This window comes from Equus quagga, chromosome 5 (genome assembly GCF_021613505.1).
Source record: "Equus quagga isolate Etosha38 chromosome 5, UCLA_HA_Equagga_1.0, whole genome shotgun sequence".
NCBI lineage: Eukaryota > Metazoa > Chordata > Mammalia > Perissodactyla > Equidae > Equus > Equus quagga.
The window spans coordinates 130,936,983-130,959,560 of NC_060271.1; the positions used below are offsets into that span (position 1 = coordinate 130,936,983).

Consider the following 22,578-nt stretch of genomic DNA (forward strand, 5'->3'; position numbering starts at 1 on the left):
CGTCCAGCCAGCCGAGCCAGCACCGCCCGCCTCACCCGGGACCGCGACCCTGCGGCCTAGGCAGCGACCCGAAGGGCTTCCTGCCACTCGACAAGTTCACAAGACTGACAGCGGTCCCCGGCCATCTCCGTATCCGGGTCGCCGCGTGCCCCCGCCGCCTCGCTACAGACTCAACCCTTCCCCTCCCGGCCGCTTCCCTTCCCTTCCCTAACGCCGCAACTCTTCCTCTTCCGGGAACGGGCGCGTTTCCGGCGCCCGGAAGTGCGTCATCAGCCGGCGCAGCGCAGCACGCCGCAGAGGCGCGGCGCGGAGGTCCTCGGGTTTGGATGCTCGCGTGCGCTCCCCGGAGGGGGGTCCAGCCAGGAGCAGGGGCCGCCGCTTCTCGGCGCAGCCATGCAGGTCTCCAGCCTCAACGAGGTGAAGATTTACAGTCTCAGCTGCGGCAAGTCCCTTCCCGAGGTGAGTCACTTCGGGGGCCTACTCAGCGCGGGGCACCTGCCCCTCTCCCCGGCCCTGGTCGCTGTTTTAGCAGGGAGGGCCCTGGCCGGACGCCGACTCCGCGAGGCCCAGAGGCGAGTGACGGCGCGGGGGAGCTGGTCGGCACCGGGAGACGAGGACACTGCTGTCACCGCGCCAGAGCGGGGCCAAGGGTGATCAGGGTTCATGAGCTTTGCTTGAACTTTTGTAAAGTTCCCTAGAACAGAGGCCGCGTCCCTTTGGGCTTCTGTGGATGTTCACAGCCGCTGCCACATCGAGGAGGAAAACGGGGACAGATTGGTTGACAGACATTTCTCCCCCATTTTAATACGTGTTGATTAGCTGTTTGTTGAGTTCCTGTATATACCAAGTTTTAGAAATACAACAGTGAGCAAGAGAAATGCAGACTTTGCGTCTGCAGAATTTATTGTGTAGAGGGCAGTGTTATTGAACCCTGTTGGACTTAACTTGATTTCGTTGAGTCTTAGGACATCAAAGTTGTAAGGGGCTTGGAAAATCAGTGATTCTCTTCCAGTCTTCTCGTGTTTAAAATATGCAACAGATCCAGCGAGGGGAAGGGTGACTTATTCAGGGTCACACTCCTAGGCTCTGGAGCTTGGATTTTATTTCTTATAAGTGATGGTCAAGCCTCTGTCCCAACACTTCCAGCCAGAGGAAACTTTTTGCAGACGTTTATTTCCATATTGAGACTACTTGTTAGCTAGGGGTTTTAAAACATGCCACTTTATAGCATGCTGCTGTTGGTCTGAGTCCTGCCCTTGGAAATCAGAATAAATATAGCTCTTCCATGTGTTCACTCCTGAAAGATTTGGAGCGAGTGATTAGATTCTTCCATTCTTCTCAGAATTCAGGTTAAATAACTCCTCAGCTCCAGTTGAGAAGTGACTACGTGCAGGCAGCCCTGTTCTGAGTGTTGGGATATGTGGTGAACGTGTCAGATAAGGTTCCCTGTTAGGGAAAAGGATAACAATTAAGTAAGGAAGACAACTTCAGATACTGGTAAGTGCTTAGAGTGATGAGTGACTAGAAGAGAGCTGTTGTAGATGAAGTGTTCAGAAAAAATGTTTGGACTAAATCCTTCAGGGAAGCCCTCTCTACAAGAGGTGACATTTGTGGAGAAACTTGGATGATGAAAAGGGGCCAGTCATGTGAAGATCTGGGGGAAGGAAGAGTTTTCAGTGCTGAGAGAACAGCAAGTGTGAAAGTTCCACAATGGGAATGCACTTGGCGTGATGGAGAAGTGGCACAGCTGTGGCTTTGGTATGCTGAGTGATGGGAGAGAGTGGGGGAAGATGTGGCTGGAGAGGTGGGCCTTGCAGGCTAAGGTAGGAAGTTGGGGTTTTATTCTTAGTGCTGTTGGAAGCCATTGATGGGTTTTAAACTAGGCTGCTGAGTGGCAAATGACTATAGCTGGGGAGAGAATCAGTGGGGATGAGTTAGGTAGTCCAACTGAGAGACTTTGGTGGCTTGGGCTAGGATGGTAGCAAAGGAAATGCTAGGACACAGTGGGATTCGGGAGGTATTTTGGAGGAAGGCTAATGGGATTTGCAAATGGATCAGATAGGGCTGGGGAGAAGTTGAGGTGAAGGAAAGGAAGGAATCAGGAGAGAACGCTTAGGTTTTGGATCTGAACAGCCAGGTGCATGTTGTTGCTGATAACTGAAATGGAGAAGAATTGAGCACATTGTGGGTGGAGAGGAAGAGGGTAGTGAGCTAAAAGGATCAAAGGTTTTATTTTTGGTGCTTAAGGTTTGAAGTTCTAATAAATATCAAGTGGAAATGTTGAGCAGACAGTTGTGTGTGTAGTAGTATAGTCATCTCTCTGAATCTTCTTTTAAAATAATTCTAACTCATCAACAGTTGCCTAATTTGCTTTACCTGCTTCTAGTAAGATCAAGTAGGGTCTCTTTCTTTTCAACAACAGTGAGGCACCTGTCCAGTGAGAGAATTAGGTCATTGCCATGTCCAGAACTCTTTTTCTAAGTTTCTGATTAAATTATTTGGCACTGGTAAAGTGTCATTCTTTATTAGCTATGGTTTTATAGAATACAGAGAAGATGACTGAAATTAGTAACAACTTTCAGTTCTTTGGTGAACTTTTTTTGGCCCTAGATGCATTTGTTCCGGCCCCATGCTGACTCTCTGTCTTGTGTGCTCTCCTGTGGAGCTGTCAGTTTGTACAGGAAGTCCTGAATGAACTTTCCATCCTTCCCATCATCACTGTGTTACAGAATTTCTGGCCCTTTATGGTCCCAGGCTCCCATTTAGAAGGAAATCTCGGTCCCCTTCCCTTGGCCCCAAGCTCTTTTGCTCATGATGTGTGAGACTAGTTATTGAATGAAGTGCCCCTTTCTTGAGCGTAACTGTCTGAGAAGAGAAAATTGGATCCCCTCTTAAAGGAGAAGCCCTGGTAATGTGTCCTGATTCTGCTTGTGATAGGTAGATGTAAAAGAATATCTTGAGTGCCCAAAAGTGTATTTTAACATCACCTTTGATTGAAACATTAGCACCTAAAATAAAATCAGAGCAATTTAATCACAAAGACTAGCATAAACCAATAAATCAACGCACTGAACTCAAAGGCAGGAGGAAAGCTCTGGCTCAGACTCGAGCCCTTCAAAGAATGACACCTCTTCAAATGTAGACACTGCCTCAGGCATCATACTTAGAGTCTCGAGTGATGGTCTGCATGACCAGAGAATCCTAAAGAATCTAATGTGTGTCTAACGCAGGCTGTACATTGGGTTTGTGCTTTTGGAGATGACGTCTGTTAATTTTTCTCTTGCTTTTCTTTCGTTTCTTGAGGGTGGGGTTTCTTAACCTCATCATTATTGACATTTTGGGCTGGACAATTCTTTGTTGTATGGGCTGTCCGGCGCATTGTAGGATGTTTGTTAGCATCCCTGACCTCTGCCCCCTAGATGCCGGGAGCACACCCCTCAGTTATGACAACCAAGTATGTCTTTAGGAATTGCCAAAAGCCCTTTGGTGAGGTGTGGGGGAGCCCGGAGAGGGGAGAGTGGCCGGGCCAAACTGCCCCTGGTTGAGAACCACTGCTTTAGGGCACTCATAATTGGTTAGTGCTTCGTTGTTGGCACCTGTTCATGCAGTGAAATTATACTCTTTGCAAAATTGAGGTACGTTAATTACAAAACAAAATCTGGTATCAGTGAATGTGATTTTTAAAAAGTATCATTTCTATATTACCAAGTGTCAGCGGTTTGCTGTTATTTATCTAGTTTTATCTTTGTAAAAATATGTTTCTTTAAGAAACTTTCTCTTTTTAATGTTTTGCTTTTTAAAATTTCACTTAAGTTGTCCCATATATTAGTTATAACCCATAATATTTGAGGCTTACTGCTTTCCCTTAGATTAATTAGACGAATTAGTTTTCTTTTGTGTAAAATAAGAGTAGTAGTTCTAAAAATTTGTTGTGTGTTTTATGTAAATATATACAAGAAAAAAATCCAGAGGATATGTTAACAGTAGGATTAGAATTACACAATATTTTCACTGTTATATTTTCCTTTGAGGTTTCAGTTTTTTAATATGAGCATGTATTATTTTTGTAAGCAGAAAAACAATTCAAGTAAATACATTTTAAAGTCAAGTCTCTTCCTTTTCTTTAAGTGGCTTTCTGACAGGAAGAAGAGAGCACTACAGAAGAAGAATGTTGGTGAGTTTTATTTTTTCCCACTTTAGCTACATTCATGATCCGTGTTCTAATGCTTTCACTCGTTTATTATCATATTTAAGTGTAGGTTTACAAAATTGCAGTGGCAAATAAACTTTTTGCCCTTTTCCTTCTTAAGAAACCTTTTCTTGTGGTTGATACATTCCTGGTGGGTGTGGGGTTCAATTTTAGCTACGTGCTAATAAGTTGGCCTATTACTGTTTCTTGGATAATAGCAGAAGACGCATGCTCCTGGGTCAGAGAGCCTCCTGCAGCACAGCAGCTGGCATGAGCATCAGCATGTGTCTGTCAGCTCCCCTTGCCCTTAAGTCCCACGGGGCACTGAGCACGGCCCAGAGGGATGCTCTGCATGCAGTGGGTTTGTGTTGCAACTGAGGAACACTGAACTTGGGAAGTCCATTGCTTTTATAGCAATCAGTAAGCAAGCCTGTCTTTGTGTGGAGACATGTTACGTCACCTGTCAAGGTTCCCAGCTGCGTAAATAGCCCTGAGAAATGGCTCAGATTAAGGAGTGGCCAGGGCCTTGTAGTCTTGCCATACCCAGCAAGATGTACAGGAATGTAAGAGGCCCAAGAAGGACTGTCTTTCCTAATGGTTCCATAATTGCTTTGTTTTCCAGTGTATCAGAATCTTTTTCCATTTGTCAGTTTTTGAGATATAGAAACAATGAATGTTTTCTTTCTGAACAAAGTAATTTTATATACAGGACATAAGAACTCGATAATAAAAGATCATTGCAGAAGATTTTGATTCTTTAAATTATGGCAGCAGAGAAGATAGACATGTAAGATTAGTTTTTAACTGAAATCATTTTGGACAAATTTTCATTAAATTTTCTCCATTACAACTTATCATATATGAAAAGTGATTTATCTTCCCATATATTTTAAATTATTATCTAAAACTCAAAGACCCAAGATATTGAAGGGTTTCTGATGTGAGGTAAGTACCCTAAGGCAAGCATTTTGGAAAAGTAGGCTTTATTTGGTACTAAAGTTAGAAAATTAAAACTTTAAACCAAAGGAAAATGAAAATTACTGCTGATTCTGATCTCTCTTGACTCATTCCACTGCAATGTTCTAGTGTGTAAGAAAACGGATTCAGATTAAGGAAAAAATTGTTCATTGACTCTTTCTGCCAACCCATCTCAAAACTATCATGTGTCTTCCAGATTGAGTAGGCCACTCCTACTCAGTTGGTTTGAAGCTGGTATTTGAGTTTAGTAAAGAAGGCAGTAATATGCACAGAGTCGTAAACAGTCCTTGCAGTGGGCACATGGTTATGGTAGCGGCCAGCAAAGACCCACACTTTCTTGCAGGAGGGAAGCAGTTTTCGGGAGAGTCCCTGTTGGTGTTTTGATCCAGAGGGACTGCTCTGAGTCTTCCTGCAGCCGGGATCCTCTCGGCTGCACGTCAGTGGTGCCCACAGAGGCAAAAGTCAGCTTGGTAGCAGTTTGTTATATAAACTTAACATTTTAATAGTTTACACTTATTATTTAGGAGGGAAAAATGATAAGATTTTTGTCATAGCCATGATTGAGTAACACTAGTGGCTTAATGTTTATTCTGTTCCCCATTTATTCACATCTTAAGACTGGAAGTTTGATGCACTATTATGGACGTTTCCTTTTTCAATTAATGATGATACTCTTTCCTTTTTTTTTTTTTAAAGATTTTATTTTTCTCCTTTTTCTCCCCAAAGCCCCCCGGTACATAGTTGTATATTTCATTGTGGGTCCTTCTAGTTGTGGCATGTGGGACGCTGCCTCAGCGTGGTCCGATGAGCAGTGCCATGTCCGCGCCCAGGATTTGAACCAACGAAACACTGGGCCGCCTGCAGCGGAGCGCGCGAACTTAACCACTCGGCCACGGGGCCAGCCCCGATACTCTTTCCTTTTTAAAAAGTCAAAATAAAAAATAAAAAACTTAGCTTAGAAACATAGTGTATGACCCAAGAACTCTTGCTGTGTAGTGGGTGAGGCCGTCCTGGTGTGCTCCCAAGGCTGGGGGCACTGGGCCTGATGGACCTGTTTGCAGTGACTGCTCTGAAAGCTTTTTCTCCCTGTGATAGAGAGTAAACACATGGTAGTTAAACCAGTTAATTTATTTTCTCTCTTTGTAGATGTCCGTAGAAGAATTGAACTTATTCAAGATTTTGAAATGCCTACTGTTTGTACCACTATTAAAGTGTCAAAAGATGGACAGTATATTTTAGCAACGGGTAAGCATCTTTTTGGTTATGATTTACATACATTTCATAGCAGGAAATGCCATGGTGAGAAAAGTCACTTTTTTTTATTACCCTAACGTTTTATTATGAAAAATTTCGAACATACAAAGTTATTGAAAAAAATTTACAGTGAACATCCATTTACCCACCACCTAGATTCTGCATTAGTTTGCTCTATTTGCTTTTTTACATATTTATCCTACCTATCTTTCTGTCCAACCATCAGTCCATCCTGGTTTTTGATGCATTTCCAAGCAAGTTGCAGATATCAGTATACTTCACCCCTAAATACCTCAGCATATATATCATTAACTAGAGTTCAGTATTTGCTTATAGGTTTTTTTTAAGGTAAATTTACATAGAGTGAAATGCACAAATTTTAAGTATACCGTTTGATAAGTTGACGAATACATACACTTGTGTAGCCCAGACCCCTATCAAGATATAGAAATTTCCTTTCATCCAGAAACTTCCTTCATTCCCCTCATGGTCAGTCCCTGCTTCCACCCATGCATAGGCATCCACTCCTGTGACTGATTTTTTCACCAAAGCCTGTCTTAGAACTCTATATAAATGCAGTCATATGCTTTATGTATTCTTTTTGTCTAAGATTTATTTCACGTAGGACTTTATATTTGAGATTCATACCTGTTGTTTATATGTGTCAGTAGTTTGTTCTTTGTTTTTTATTACCAGATAGTATTTCCTTATTGGAATATATCATGGTTTATTTATGCATTTTCCATTTGATGGACACCTGGGCTATTTTCATTTTTTGGCCATTGTTTATAAAGCACTATGAACAGTCTTATACAAGTCTGTTATGAGGACATTGCTGGGCTGTAGGGTAGGTGTATGCTTAGTTTGATAAAAAAACTGCCAGGGTTTTTTCCAAAGTGATCAGATCATTTTACACTCCCACAAACAATGAATGAGAGTTCCAGGAAAGATCACTTTTTTCTTTTTTTTTTTTGAGGAAGATTAGCCCTGAGCTAACATCTGCCGCCAATCCTTCTGTTTTTGCTGAGGCAGACTGGCCCTGAGCTAACATCCACGCTCATCTTCCTCTGCTTTATATGTGGGACACCTACCACAGCATGGCTTGCCAAGCAGTGCCATGTCTGCACCCGGGATCCGAACTGGTGAACCCCGGGCCGCCGAAGTGGAACATGCGAACTTAACTGCTGCACCACCGGGCCAGCCCAAGATCACTTTTAACATAATGATTTTCTGTATCACATACTAATATTTTTTATGTCACTAAGGTATTCATCAGTATCAAAAAGCCATGAAATATAGGGAACTTTTAATGTGTTATCATTTAGAACAGCATTACCCAACCTGTTTTAGTTGTGATTTTGGTACATATATCCTGTGTATTGTCCACATAACGTTTTTTAATCTGCTTTAACATTACCCATCTATATCCCTTTTGCAACCATTTTCTTATTTGACAGAACGTTTATACATCTGCATGCCAGTGTCTTTTGTTCTGTGTTGATGGTTGTCTCAGTTGACTAACACTGTCCACATTTCAAGCCTCCAGTTTTATGTTCAGAATATATATGTGTATAGTTTCACACATGTAAACAATTACCTATTATGTAATATATACTATATATTATATATAGTGTCTGTGTGTATATATACACTATACTATATACTATTTTTAAATGAGATCTTGGGCTTTGATCCATGCCGGTAAACACAGGACTCCCTCATTCCTTTTTTTTAAAAATATCTTTATTAGTTTTAAAAATCAACCTTTTTCTTTTCCTGATTGCAAACATGATAAACTTATAAAAAATGGAAATATTATAGAAATACATAAGATAAAATGTAAAAGGCCCTAAAATTGCACTTTGCAGAGAGAGGCAATCACTCTGCTAGTCCTCCAGCTTTTTTCTGTACAAATTACTACATTATCCCTGTTGAGTTTTACAAAGGTGGGGTCGTACTGTGGTGCTCCCCCGGCTCTTCGTACTCACTCTCTCACTTTGCACTGTGGTTTGGCAGCTTTCCATGTCAGTAATTACAGGCCTGCGTCATCCTCTTTATGAGCTATATAATGATTTACTGTCATTTATTTAACCATTTCCCTATTAGTGGACATTGTTTTTGCTTTCAGTTTTTGACCATTTGTAAACAGTGCTGCAACGAACATCTCTCATGTCTTTGGTACACTTGTGGGTGTGTTTCTGTAGAATAAATTTGTATAAGTTGAAATACAGGTTCAAGGTGTATAAACAAAACATATAAATACAGGTATTGCCAGATTGTAGAATTTGTGACAGTTTGTGCTAATCCCCAAAGTACTAGTGTACTTTTTTTTAACATCGTCACTAACACAGATATTAACCATCTTTTCATCTTTGCCATTCTGATGGACAAAAACTATTTCATTGTTTTAATCTTCTTTGTTAGATAATTTGTGAAGTTTATTAGTTATTTGTATTTCATTTTCTATGACTTCTTTGTTTGTATCCTTTGTGCCTTTCCCCTTGCGATGTTGGGAGGGCTGCTTTTAAGTTCTTTTCCTTTGATATGGTTATCATGAATCCGGCTTACCTCTGAACAGAAAGTGTACTCAACATATCAATGAGATAGTGATAATGAAAAGTATGTCCTTAGGTTTTACATCATCTTAATTTTTTTTACAGGAACATATAAACCTCGGGTTCGATGTTATGACACCTACCAGTTGTCCCTGAAGTTTGAAAGATGTTTAGATTCAGAAGGTAAGTAAGAGGTTAAATTTGAATTCATGAAAATAACTTTTTATACAAGCATGCCTTGGAGATATGGTGGGTTCAGTTCCCAACCACCACAATAAAGTGAATATCACAATAAAGAAAGTCACATAAATTTTTTGGTTTCCCAGTGCATGTAAAAGTTATGTTTACACTATACTGTACTCTGTTAATTGTGCAATAGCATTATGTCTAAAAAGACAATGTACATACCTTAATTAAAAAAAACCTTTATTGCTAAAAAATTATAACCATTATCTGAGCCTTCAGCAAGTCCAAATCTTTTTGTTGGTGGAGAGTCTTGCCTCGGTGTTGATGGCTGCTGACTGACCAGGATGGTGCTCACTGAGGGCTTGGGCGGCTGTGGCAATTTCTTAAAACAGGACAACAATGAAGTTTGCTGCTTCGATTGACTCTTCCTTTCATGGTTTCTCTGTAGTACGTGACGCTGTTTGATAGCTTTTTACCCACAGTAGAACTTCTCTCAAAATTGGAGTCAGTCCTCCCAAACCTTGCTGCTGCTTTATCCACTGTTTATGTAAATCCTTTCTTGTCATTTCAATAGTCTGCACAGCATCTTCACCAGGATTAAATTCCATCTTAAGAAACCACTTTCTTTGCTCATCCGTAAGAAGCAACTCCTCACCCGTTAAAGTTTTATCACGAGATTGGAGCAATTCAGTCACTTCTTTAGGTTTCACTTCTAGTTCCAGTTCTCTTGCTCTCGCATTTGCAGTTCCTTCCTCCACTGAAGTCTTGAACCCCTCAGAGTCATCCATGAGGGTTGGAACAACTTCTTCCAAACTCCTGTTAACGTTGATATTTTGACTTCTTCCCATAAATCCTGAATGTTCTTAATGGCATCTAGAATGGTGAATTCTTTCCAGAAGGTTTTCAGTTTACTTTGCTCAGAGACATCCGGAGGAATCTCTATCTGTGGCAGCTATGGCCTTACCAAATGTATTTCTTAAATAATAAGACTTGAAAATTGAAATTACTCCTTGCACCTTGGGCTGCACAGTGGCTGTTGTGTCACCAGGCATGAAAACAACATTAATTTCACCGTATATCTCCATCGGAGCTCTTGGGTGACCCAGGTGTATTGTCAGTGAGAAGTAATATTTTGAAAGGAATCTTTTTTTTCTGAGCAATAGGTCTTAACAGTGGACTTAAAATATTCAATAAACCTTATTGTAAACAGATGTGCTGTCATCTGGGCTTTGTTGTTCCATTCATTGAGCATAGGCAGAGTAGATTTAGCATAATTCTTAAGGACTCTAGGATTTTCAGAGTGGTAAATGAGCATTGGCTTTAACTGAAAGTCAACAGCTGCGTCAGCCCCTAACAAGAGAGTCAGCCTGTCCTTTGAAACTTTGAAGCCAGGCATTGACTTCTCCTCTCTAGCTATGAAAGTCCTAGATGGCAACTTCTCCAATAGAAGGCTGTTTGATCTACATTGACAGTCTCTTGTTTAGTGTAGCCACCATGATTAATGATCTTTGCTGAATCTTCTGGATGACTTGCTGCGGCTTCTACGTCAGCACTTGCTGCTTCCCCTTGCACTTTTATGTCATGGAGATGGCTTCTTTCTCTAAACCTCTTGAACCAACCACGGCTAGCTTCAAAATCTTCTTCTGCAGCTTCCTCCCCTCTCAGCCTTCACAGAATTGAAGACAGTTAGGGCCTAGCTGTGGGTCAGGCTTTGGCTTGAGGGAACGTTGTGGCTGGTTTGCTCTTCTATCCAGACCACTAGAACTTTCTCCATATCAGCAATAAGGCTGTTTTGCTTTCTTGTCATTCATGTGCTCACTGGAGTAGCACTTTTAATTTCCTTCAAGAACTTTTTCTTTGTATTTACAACTTGGTTAGCTGTTTGGCACAAGAAGACCTCAGCCTGTCTTAGCTTTCAACATGCCTTCCTTGCTTTAAAGTGAGAGATGTGCGACTCTTCCTTTCACTTGAACGGTTAGAAGCCCTTGTAAGGTTACTAATAGCCTACGTTCAATATTGTGTTTCAGGGACTAGGGAGGCCTGAGGAGAGGGAGAGAGACAGGGGAGTGGCCAGTGGGAGCAGTCAGAACACAGCATTTATTGGTTGAGTTCACCATCTTACGTAGGTGGTTTGTGGCACCCCGAAACAATTACAGTAGCAACGTCAAAGATCACCGATCACAGATCGCCGTAACGTATGTAATAATAATGAGGAGGTGTGAAATATTGCAAGAATTACCAAAACGTGACACAGATATGAAGTGAGCAAATGCTGTTGGAAAAATGGCACCAATAGACTTGTTTGACGCAAAGTTGCCACAAACCTTCAATTTGTAAAAATAGTATCTGCGAAGCGCAATAAAACAGAGTGCAATAAAACGAGGTATGCTTATGTTTGGCTGCTTTTCTGCTCATTAAAATGGGAACGGGTTGTGTATTAGTTGTCTTTGCTGGGTAACAAATTACCATAAACGTGGCCACTTAACACATCCATTTGTTGGCTCACAGCTCTGTAGAAGTCCATCCAGGCCCTGCTGTGTGCTGTGCTCAGGGCTGGACTCAAGGCCTCAGCCACGTGGGACTCTTATTCAGAGGCTCTGGGCAAGCTTCGTTTTTAAACTTTCAGGTGTTTGGCAGAATGCAGTTTGTTGTGGTTGTAGTCCTGCGGTTCCTGTTTCCTGCTGACTGTCAGCCTGGGGCTACTCTTAGCTTCTGGAGGCTTCCTGCATTCCCTGTCATCACCTTGTCCCCTCTACTTTCAAACCAGCAACAGCCTACTGAATCCTTCTTGTGCTTCGAATCTCTCTGACTTCCCCTTCTGCGGCCAGCTGGAGAAAACTCTGCCATTGAAGGGCTCATGTGATTATAAATCTCCCCTTTGCCATATAATGTGACGTAATCATGGGAGTGATGTCATCACATCCACAGATTCCACCCACATTCTCCAGAAGAGGGACCTATACAAGGGGGAAGGTCGGTGGTGTCATTCTTAGAATTCTGCCTAGCACAGAGGGCAGGTTGAAACAGGAGAGTTCAGGTATTTTTATCTGGTGGACTCGTGTTTGAGATTGAGGGAAAAGAAGTTTTAACCTGTTTCACACTTTTGTTTTTAAAAACAATGCAAATTCCATGTGCTGCTAATGAAAACTGTTTTCACTCTTTACTTTTGTTTAGCAGGTATACTATGAGTGAGTAAAAAGTTACTGTTATCTTTTTTCTTTCCTTTTTTTTGTTGAGGAAGATTCACACAGAGCTAACATCCCTGCCAGCCTTCCTCTATTTTGTGTGTGGGTCACTGTCACAGCATGGCTGATGAGTGGTGTAGGTCTGCACCTGGGATCTGAACCTACAGACCCCGGGCTGCTGAAGCACAGCACACAGAACTCAACCACTACACCATAGGGCCAGCCCCATGTTATCTTTTTTTAAAGCAACACTTTTTTAGTGTTTTTCAGTGTCTATTATTTTATTTTGAACATCTCAGAAAAACCGTGGCAAAATTCAGAAGTCATTATGTTTGATGAATTTACTTATTTTTTTTATTAAAGATTTTATTTTTCCTTTTTCTCTCAAAGCCCCCCAATACATAGTTGTGTATTTTTAGTTGTGGGTCCTTCTAGTTGTGGCATGTGGGATTCCGCCTCAGCATGGCTTGATGAGCGGTGCCATGTCTGCACCCAGGATCAGAACTGGTGAAACCCTGGGCCTCCAAAGTGGAGCTCGCAAACTTAACCACTCGGCCATGGGGCCGGCCCCTAATTTACCTATTTTTAATTTGATTCAGTTCAGCAGAAAATCTAGTTGATCTGTATTGAGAAATTATAAGGCTTTTGATTTTCCATTTGGTGTTTTTGGGGCAATTTAAAATGGCAACTTTGTTCTTGATGTAGGGGCAAACAAGGAAAACAAAAGCCAGCATTTGTATATAATTTTTGTGTTGAATTAGAATCTTTGCATCTTTGGATTTTTATTAAAAAGCAGAATGATAATTTTATTTTTTCTTACTATTTCTTGTTTTCCAGTTGTCACCTTTGAAACTTTGTCTGATGACTATTCAAAGGTATGCTTGAGAGCATTGGTTTGTATTGACTATACTTGAGAAATGAATGAGTGGAATTTGTTTTTATGATAAGTATTTTTACGATGTTCCCATTGTTAAAATAAAACCTATCATTTTTGGTTAATATATTTTTATGGTTTGTCACATGTATGATCCATAGTATCTTTTAAAACAACAGTGATAGAGATACCTTTGGCAAGTCTAAGACCAAAATAAGCTTTGCGTATCGCAGATGAAACTTTATGTTTGTAAGGATTGGTAGCAGTCATCATTTTTGGACCACTTTATATTCTAAATGTGTGATTTTCATCCTTGCATTTAAATTAGTGTTATTTGCTGGATTGCTTTCATTTTCTTGTTCACATGTGAAAGGTGAAAGAGTAGAGTACATTGATTTTCTTAACCCTGCAAATAAATGGTTGTGGCATATTCTGAAATACAAAACACAACTAAGTGTGTATATATTTTCTTTCTTTTTTTGGTGCCATTAGTCCGTCTTTCAGTTCTTGTGGTCATTTTCAACAGAAGATTGTCAGTAAAGTGCCTTATTCAATTTAAAGTGAAACATTTTTAGTGATGTCAGATGTCATCTTGAAGGAAAACTGAGTTTTCTGAGCTGATACGGCTTTATACATTGTCTTCAGTTCTGGGAACTGTGGACTATGGTTTTATCCTTTTGCCTGTGGCAGCCATTTAACATGTGATTTGGGACATATAATTTTGTAATGTATTTTCTCTAGATATTGATAAATTTGCTTTTAAATACTATCTGCAGATTTTTAAGATATCTTCATAATACATTAGAGTTAAATTTATACAAGCTGTTATCAAACCGTGTGTGATGATTGTGAGATTATTAAAATGTGTTCTTAAGTAAAGTAAGAAACCATTCATTGAGCTTACTGAGCGGTGCTCTCTAGAAGATGCGGGTACCAGATAAGTGAAGGACATTTGTCTTAAGTTGTTCAGTTCAGATGTGAGGTTTGCAGAAAAACTATTTAGGGTGCAGGAAGGCATCGAGAAGCCAATGGAGAGGTTTGGTTCTTAATCACAGTCTTTCATCATGATGGAGAGTTGTGTGTATACACAAGTGTTTACAGAGAGAGGAGGGTAAGAGAGGTCAGAGCTGTCCTTGCTTTGCCAGTTTTGATAATGATGATAAAATAAACCCTTTACCTAGAAACCTAGGCAAACTAATTTTCTTGTTTCATTTTCAGATTGTCTTCTTACATAATGATAGATACATTGAATTTCATTCACAATCAGGTTTTTACTATAAAACCAGAATACCAAAGTTCGGGAGAGACTTCTCTTACCATTATCCATCCTGTGACTTGTACTTTGTTGGCGCAAGGTATTGGGTCTAAATCCTCTTTGTTTTCTCCTTTCCGACTTCTCAGACAACTTCTGTTCTTAAAACTGAGGAGCGGGGTTAAAAGAAGAATAATGCGTGACCCCTGCCTTTCAGTTTCTCAGAGGGTGTAGTTCCGAAGTGACTGGCTCCCTTACGAGTGACGTCGTTGACTTTTATTAACATGGTGCTCTCAATCTAGAGAGAAACGACGGTAACCTAATTGGTGCTGAAAGCAGTTTCTTAGGCCCGTTGCACGGCATTTTAAAACTCTGAATTCTTAAATGCTACCTTTTTTTATGATTATACATATAATATCCATTTTAGAAAATTGGGAAAATATAAAAATATATAACAAAGAAAAAAATCACCCATAATTATGCAACCCAGAGGAAACCCTTATTAGTGTTTTATTGTGTTTCCTTCTAGTCTTTTCTTATATACACATGTGTATATGTTTTGGATCTTGTATTCCTCCTGTTATTTGTAAATACGGTCGTGTTTCTTCACAACGGGGATACATTCTGAGAAATGCGTCGTTAGGTAATTCTGTTGTGGTGCGAACATCGTTGAGTGTGCTTGCACAAACCTAGATGGTCAGCCTCCTGCCCACCTGGGCTGTATGGTACAGATCGTATGGAACCGCCTTAATCTGTGGGTCTGCACTCATGTGTGCAGTTCTTTCTTGATGGAAATGTCATTGTATGGCACATGATTGCAATATTCCACTTAATGGCTTCATAATATTTCATGGCACATGTGTGGTTTAAAATCACTTTTCTGTATAAACAAACTCACAAATAAGGTGGTTATTTTTAGGTTTAGAATACATTTTTCTATCAGTTTTTACAAAGGGAATGCCTTAGCAATAAAATATATTTCTAAAAATTACATTTACTTGAAGAAAAGTTCATTTTAGTTTACCAGATTTTTAACTTTATTCGTTACTTTGCAGCTCTGAAGTTTATAGGCTAAACTTAGAACAAGGACGGTACCTGAATCCTCTACAAACTGATGCTGCGTGAGTATTTTGTCAGAATACTGCCATGTTTATTTTGGCCAGGAGATGGAGCCAGATACTGAAGTCACCACATGTCCTGTGTTGCATTTAAGCAGAGCTCTGGGCAACTTAGTCAACACGAGTACTGTTAAGTTTTCTTCTTAAACAAAAAATTCACCGAAAGACCTGATGTCTTCTTTAAAATTAAAAAAATTTTTTTTATTGTTTTTTGTGGTTTTTAAAATTTTTCATTCATGATTTTGTTTTGTGATATTTTCTCTTGTGGAGAAGTTTTGAATTAACTTGGAGTACCATTTTGAAAATTTTATTTTTTGTGTTTTTTCTAGCAGACATTTAAGGCTTTTTTCAAGTTTTCCTTTTGTCCAATGTTATAGTCTACATTTTTGTTTTATTTAAAGAAATCCTTTGGGAATGAATCTGTCATAATAATATTAATACTGAGCAATAACAAATAATAGTGAAAGTGCTTACTACGTGCTAGGCACTATTTAGTATTTAATGTATATATAATAACTCACTTTAGACTTGTAACACATTTTTATGGTAGGTACTGTTGTTATCTCCATTTTACAGATAGGGCAGAGAGGCTCAGAGAGAGTAAGTAGCTTGTCCAAGGTCACACAGCTAGGATTCTTCTTCTCTGTGTATATAAGGAGCTTGTTGGATTTTCCTTATTGCTTTCAAAGGGTTTTTAAAGGTTAGAAGAACTCATAGTGATAAAAAGCAAGTAAACTCTTGGTATTTTCTTTTCACTTTGGCTTGAAATGCTCTTATTTTCTTTAAAAAAATTTATAGTGACTTCATGATGCCTTGTTGAATAATAAAAAGTTACCTGCTCCTTATCTGCATAATTTCCTGTTTATAATAACAGCTGCTGTTTATTGAGTATCTTGTAAACTCTGGACATTGTGCTGAACATTCTGTAGTTTTTTAGTTTAATCCTCACAGCAGCCAACTGAGGTAGGTGAAATGCTCATTTTACAGGAAAAGAAAACTAGGCTTAGATAGTGTGCCCTGCTCAGGTCTCAGGATCAGCAGAGTCAGAGCTCGTGTTCTTCGTGCCGTGGGAGAAAATGCATTGAGGAAGTGGAAAGAACCTTTATCCTCCTGGCAGCAGAATAGTATTTCAGAAGGAGGTCCTTTCTTGTCTCATCCCCTGGCAGACAGAGTGTCACCCTGGGCATCAGAGACTCCGGTGGCCGGGTGCCACGCCCTAACCCTTTGTGCCTCAGTGTTTTCACGTGCAGAGGCTGAGGGCGAATCTGCGTGTCTTCTTTTTCCATGGAATCAGATTGGCTGTTTACTTAGAAAGTTTGTTCAGTATCCCTCCCCACTAAAGTAGATGCTAATACTTTCTCCCTTATTGCTTTACTGTTTTAGGGAGAATAATGTTTGTGACATAAATTCGGTGCATGGCTTATTTGCCACAGGAACAGTAGAGGTAAGCATCCGTGGACTTTATCTTTTTAAATATTTGTTTCACATTTGATAATGAATGGGGTTTTGTTTAAAGATAGAGTTGTTAGGTTGCTCAGAGCAGGGTGCTAATGAAGTGACAAGCCACTGGTTTGCTTTTTGTATGGAGCATTGGTAACTTCCACACAGGGACACACCCGTGCTCTTGGTGCGGACTGTGCCTCGTTACTCATCTGATTTGGCTGTATTGACGTGGGTCATCTCGAGCTAGGTGCGAAGTGACTGCTGGGCTGCCAGCTCCGGGGGAGCAGTGCGACAGCCAGTCTTGCCCTTCACAGGAGGCAGTCTGTCCTGGAGTCCCAGCTCTCTGCTGCCTACTTGTTTCATGACTGCATTGCTTTCCCTGGGGCTTAGGTTCCTCATTGGTGAAATGCAGATAGTAATACTTACCTTGCTGGCTTGATAGAGGTGCTGGTGAGAATCCCATGAAACAACCCGTATGAAAATGTTATAAACTGTAAAGGCACGGAGGGTCATGATTCGTACATCCTGGATAGTAGCATTCAATAAGGACACAATACTATCTTTTTAAATCATAATACTTTTGAATCAGTGTCCTTCATACTTAAGGATTTTTCTCAGTTTACATTTTTAGTTACAATAATGATAAATTATTCATAGTAAAAAAAGAAAAAGCAGTTATGTCAGAAACCTTATTTAAAAAGCGTCTTCTTGTGCCTTCCCGTCACCAAATCCTGTGTCCTAGAGGTAACTCTTTAATGAATGGTTTGCAGTGTTATCCTTTCAGGGTTTGTTTGGTTTTTTTTTGTATATACAGGTATGCATGTGTGTTAGTAATATATTTTTCAAAGTTTTTTGCAAAAATGAAATTATACCATGGTTTTCCATTTGCTTTTTTTTTTTTAGCAGTGGTATATAATGTGTATCTTTATACATTGGTACTTAAAATTACTTAAAATGCTAAACTAATTTTCTAAAACCAATGGATAGGATTCTATTATTTTAATGTACTATATTAAACCAATCCCATCTGGATGAAATTTAGGTCTCTTGATACTTATTATTTTTATGTTAAGAGATTAGGATTTGCAAGGGGACCCGTGAGGTTGATTTAATAGAAATATGTAAAACTATGTTGAATGTGTTATAATACTATCACGCCAATGAAGCATTCTTTTGGTAATTACTTTTCTTGAGATTACCAAGGGAATGTTTTAAAGTAGTCTCCTCGAAAAAATAGTTTTTAAAGAGTCCTTGCAGAGCAGTCTCCACTAGATATCAGGAAACATGCTCTGTAAGAGAAGTTCTGCTTAATAAGTGGGCTACTCTTTCCCGAGCTGTTTTAAGACCAGCCCTGAGATGTGTTGAGCGGTGAGTAGACCCCTCCAGCCGAAAGGTTGGGGTTCCTGAAACTTCTTGATTACTGGGGACTTGAAATTTGATATGCACAGTCAGACCAGACTTTATTTTTTATTTTTTTTTAAAGATTGGCCCTGAGCTAACATTTGTTGCCAATCTTTTTTTTCTTCTTCTTCTCCCCAAAGCCCCCCAGTACATAGCTGTATATTCTAGTTGTAGGTCCTTCTGGTTCTGCCATATGGGACGCCACCTCATCATGGCTTGGGTAGTGCTAGGTCTGCCCAGGATCTGAACTGGCAAAACCCTGGGCCACTAAAGTGGAGCATATAAACTTAACCACTCTGCCACGGGGCCGGCCCCAAGCCAGACTTTAAAAATTCATTTTTACATTAATTTTGATACTGTATATCAAGTAATTTTGATTTCTCGTGTGAATTATTATAATATTTATTGTCAAAATCAGACAGTAAGCGATTGCATTTTGTGCTTTTCAAAGTATGTAAGAGTGCAGGCTTTAGCAAGAGGAGTATTGAAATTTAGGTCACCGAAAATCAATATGGTTAAAAAAAGCATTTTGTCTTTCCTCTGGAATTTATCTACATACTCATTTTTTTTTTTTGAAATATGGCTTTTCTTTTCTCTGTCTGTAAAGTCTGTTAACTCACTTTGAGAAGACTAGACCATTTGGAGTTAGTGCTGCATGTGATAAGATTTCTCCTCCTTTAGCTTTGTGACAGACACATTGGTAATAATATTAAATGATTAATGAGATCAAGCCTTCTGAGTCTATTCAAGGTCTTGCTTTTCAAGGTGGTTAAGGTAGTAAACAATTTTTTTAATATCTGTGTATGTTTATAGTTTTTTATCATTATAAAATCAAATAATACAGAAGAGTAAAAAGTGAGAAATGTAGTTCCCTCCGCCCTGGTCCATGCCTGTGTCCTTAGGTAAACACTGTTCACATTTGTTCTCTCCTCTCAGAGGTTTCCCTATGTTTGCGCAAACGTTTTTAAAAAGACAGTGGCCTCATACTGTTTTTACATAAACTGCTTTTTCACGTAGCTGACTGTGGACATGTTTCTAGTGCGTGTATGTCTGCATCATTCTCTGTAACTGCTCTTCAGTGGGTTATGCCACTTGCTTCCTTGCTCTGGTGTTTGAAGTTCTTTTTTTCATTTTTTTGCTTTGTTTTCCCTCAGCTTTTTATTTTAAAAAAAATGTACACCTTCTGAAAAGTTAAAAACGTAGTTCACTGATCACTTATGTATATACATTTTTCACATTTGCTTTCTTCTTTTTTTAATAAAAATGTGTGTGTGTGTATATATATATATAAAAGTTTTCTGAACTGTTTGAAAATAAGTTGGAGACCTTATGACATTTTAGTCCTGACTGCTTCTAAAATGTTTTTCTTAAAAACAGAGACTTTCTCCTATAAAATCATAACACTGTTATCATAGCTAAGAAATTTAACGCTGATACAATAATACTACATAATTAATTATTTAACATTGACACAATAATATTTAAATATTTAAACTTTCCCAGTTATACCAAAATGTCTTTCATAGCTCCTGCCCCGTCCACCCTACCACCCAAAACCAGGGTCCAGTCAAGGATCATGCACTGCACTTTGGACCTTTTTTCTTTCTTTTAAGTAAAGAGAAATTCAGCTCGTGGTAAAACATTTAACAGTACTAAAAAGGGTATGAGGTAAAAAATTTTTATTCCCTATGTTAATAAGACTTTTTTGGTATTTGTCTAAAAATTTTCTAGTAGCAGTTATTATTTAAAATTACTATTTTTTGTTTGTTTAGGGTCGAGTGGAATGCTGGGACCCAAGAACTCGAAGCAGAGTTGGCCTGTTAGACTGTGCATTAAGTAGTGTCACAGCAGATTCAGAGTAAGTAGAAATTCATTTGCGCTTTAAATATTCATCAGCTTCTGATTTAAACAAATGTGTCAATACTGAATTAAAATCAATTGCCAGAGGGTGAAATTCTTCAGACTTAATCTGTGGTTGTAGTTTTTGTGATTGTTTTATATAAAAATCCTCCCCTGTGAAAGCTCACTAAGAGGGTCAGCCAGAATTCTCTCTCTGTATTCTCTGAAGTCCTGCATAGAATGCATATTTGATCAGTTGCCATGGAATTGTATTAAAACAAATACACTGTAGGCATTTATATTTCCAATTCTGTAGGCTCTAGTGATAGAAGGAGGAGTCCACAAGCAAAAAGATGTGCTTTGAAGTCCAGGGTTGAGAGAAGCAAGTGTTTTGGTATTTTCTTATTCCTGTTTGCCACTTCCTACCTTTAAAACAATTAGAAAGGTAGCACATACTTGGGGCATGTAAGAACTGTAGGCCCCTGCCCTTTTCTCCACTCACGGGAGTGGGCACTGTTGGACTGTTTGGTCCATATGTTTTCAGGCGTTTTTCTCTGTTCATATTAACACATAATGCGGACATAACCACTCTTGGTCAGATCCTTGGCGTGGGGTTGTTTGCTGTATTCAGTTCAGGAGCCCCCTTTCTCGGGGCTCTTGATATTCGTAGTAATGTGACTTTACTAGCATTTCCTCATTTCAGTTGCTCAAATATTTATCTATAGTTGTACCATATGGGAGGTGGAGTATTTGATGGGTGGGCTACAGAGAGAGTGTGACCCCTCTAAATTATTGCAGAATTTTGTATGATTTGCATTTTTCTGGGAGAGAGAAGAATTCTATATAGCTCTTTCTTTTGGAAAAAAAAATCAGCTTGTATAAAGCATCCTTGACCTAGAAAAAAGTTAAGAATCACTGAATTTGAAAGACATCTCTTTCTAATGCATACACCTTTCCCTATGTGATAACTAAAGAAGTTGATTTTTTTTGTGTTTTGATTATGACATTTAAAAGGAGTATAAGAAATTTTTTTCTTGACTGTTAGTGAGTTTTACTAAAGTGATACTAATGAACAACTTTGTTAATCATGGTATGGCGTATAGTATATTAAACAGTTTTAAAGTGGGAAATTCATTCTAGATTTGTTTTTAGAGTTAGACATTTTTATTATGAAATATAATACACATGCAGAAAATCTCATAAAACATTAATATACAGACTACTGAATTATTATGAACCTTTCCATTTGTTAAAAGAATAAACTAGTGGAAAATGCTTCTCAATTTCATTTTGGTATGAAAGAAAAGGAATCAGAAATCTGCATCTTTTTGGAAAGCAGGAGATAGTTATAGGTGAACGGTATTCACATACTCCATAGGAAGTAGAGAGGTTAGTTTCCTCTTACTCAGACATTAGCTTGTCTTTGAAGTAGAGTGAAGAGACTTGGGTTCTACTGCAAGCTCTGTCATTAATTGTTTCATCTTGAAAAAGTCGTTTAAGAAAACAGGCCAGCAGGATTTATTTGCAATGTTTCTTAAGGCTATTTTTACTTTAAGTGTAATGACTACAATAGAAGTAACACTATAGAAAATTTAAAGAAGGGCTGTGAGAAAATATTCTTAACTGTGGTCTTGAGGAAGATGGGGGTATTTATTTTGCTTTTTTAAAATAGATATTGATTCACAAATATTTTTCAGTGGGCTTGTTTGTCCTTGGGGGTGAGGCATTTTTCAGCCGTCATGATGGAGGTTATTTTGTTTATTTAAAAAAAATAATTTGATTGTTTTGTAAAAATGATTTATACTTAGTGTAAAAAGATATTAAACAGTTTCAAAAACAGACAAAAGAAAGTAATGTGACCTCTGCGTACACACAGGCAGGTTTAATTTAAGTAACCAGGCCACTCTTGGTGCATGAAGGATGTTGATAGTTTTTTACTCTTAGACGTCTGTTTACGTTCTGTGATTATTTCCTGAGGAAAAATATCGAGAGCCTGGATTTCTGGGTTAAACAGCATACATGTGTTTAAGGATTTGGGTACACATTGCTAAATTGCCTGATGAAAAGGTAAAAGGTAAAAACAGGTCTACTCAGAATGCCCATTCTCCCACCCTCTTGCCCAAGGCATACATCGCATTTTAATAATACTAAAATGTCAGAAAGAGCCTGGGGATATCGATTAAATTCAGCATGGTACAAATAATAGCTGACAGATAGTATTTGCTGTTTTCTAGGTAGTGTTCTAAGTACTTTACGTTAACCTACCTAATACAACCACCACCTTTGATGTAGGTACTGACGTTG

General features: G+C 39.1%; 1 protein-coding gene across 1 annotated transcript in view; it reads left to right on the forward strand.

Moving 5' to 3' along the window:
• The first annotated feature begins 286 nt into the window (after positions 1-286).
• NOL10 (nucleolar protein 10) overlaps positions 287-22,578 on the forward strand; it is a 107,621-nt gene continuing 85,329 nt past the window's right edge. The window contains exons 1-9 of the mRNA XM_046662595.1: positions 287-459; positions 4,129-4,174; positions 6,314-6,412; positions 9,082-9,159; positions 13,185-13,222; positions 14,440-14,576; positions 15,529-15,594; positions 16,975-17,035; positions 20,208-20,293. Coding sequence (XP_046518551.1) covers positions 394-459; positions 4,129-4,174; positions 6,314-6,412; positions 9,082-9,159; positions 13,185-13,222; positions 14,440-14,576; positions 15,529-15,594; positions 16,975-17,035; positions 20,208-20,293 — 677 coding nt within the window. The 5' untranslated portion in view covers positions 287-393. The remainder of the gene's footprint in view (positions 460-4,128; positions 4,175-6,313; positions 6,413-9,081; positions 9,160-13,184; positions 13,223-14,439; positions 14,577-15,528; positions 15,595-16,974; positions 17,036-20,207; positions 20,294-22,578) is intronic.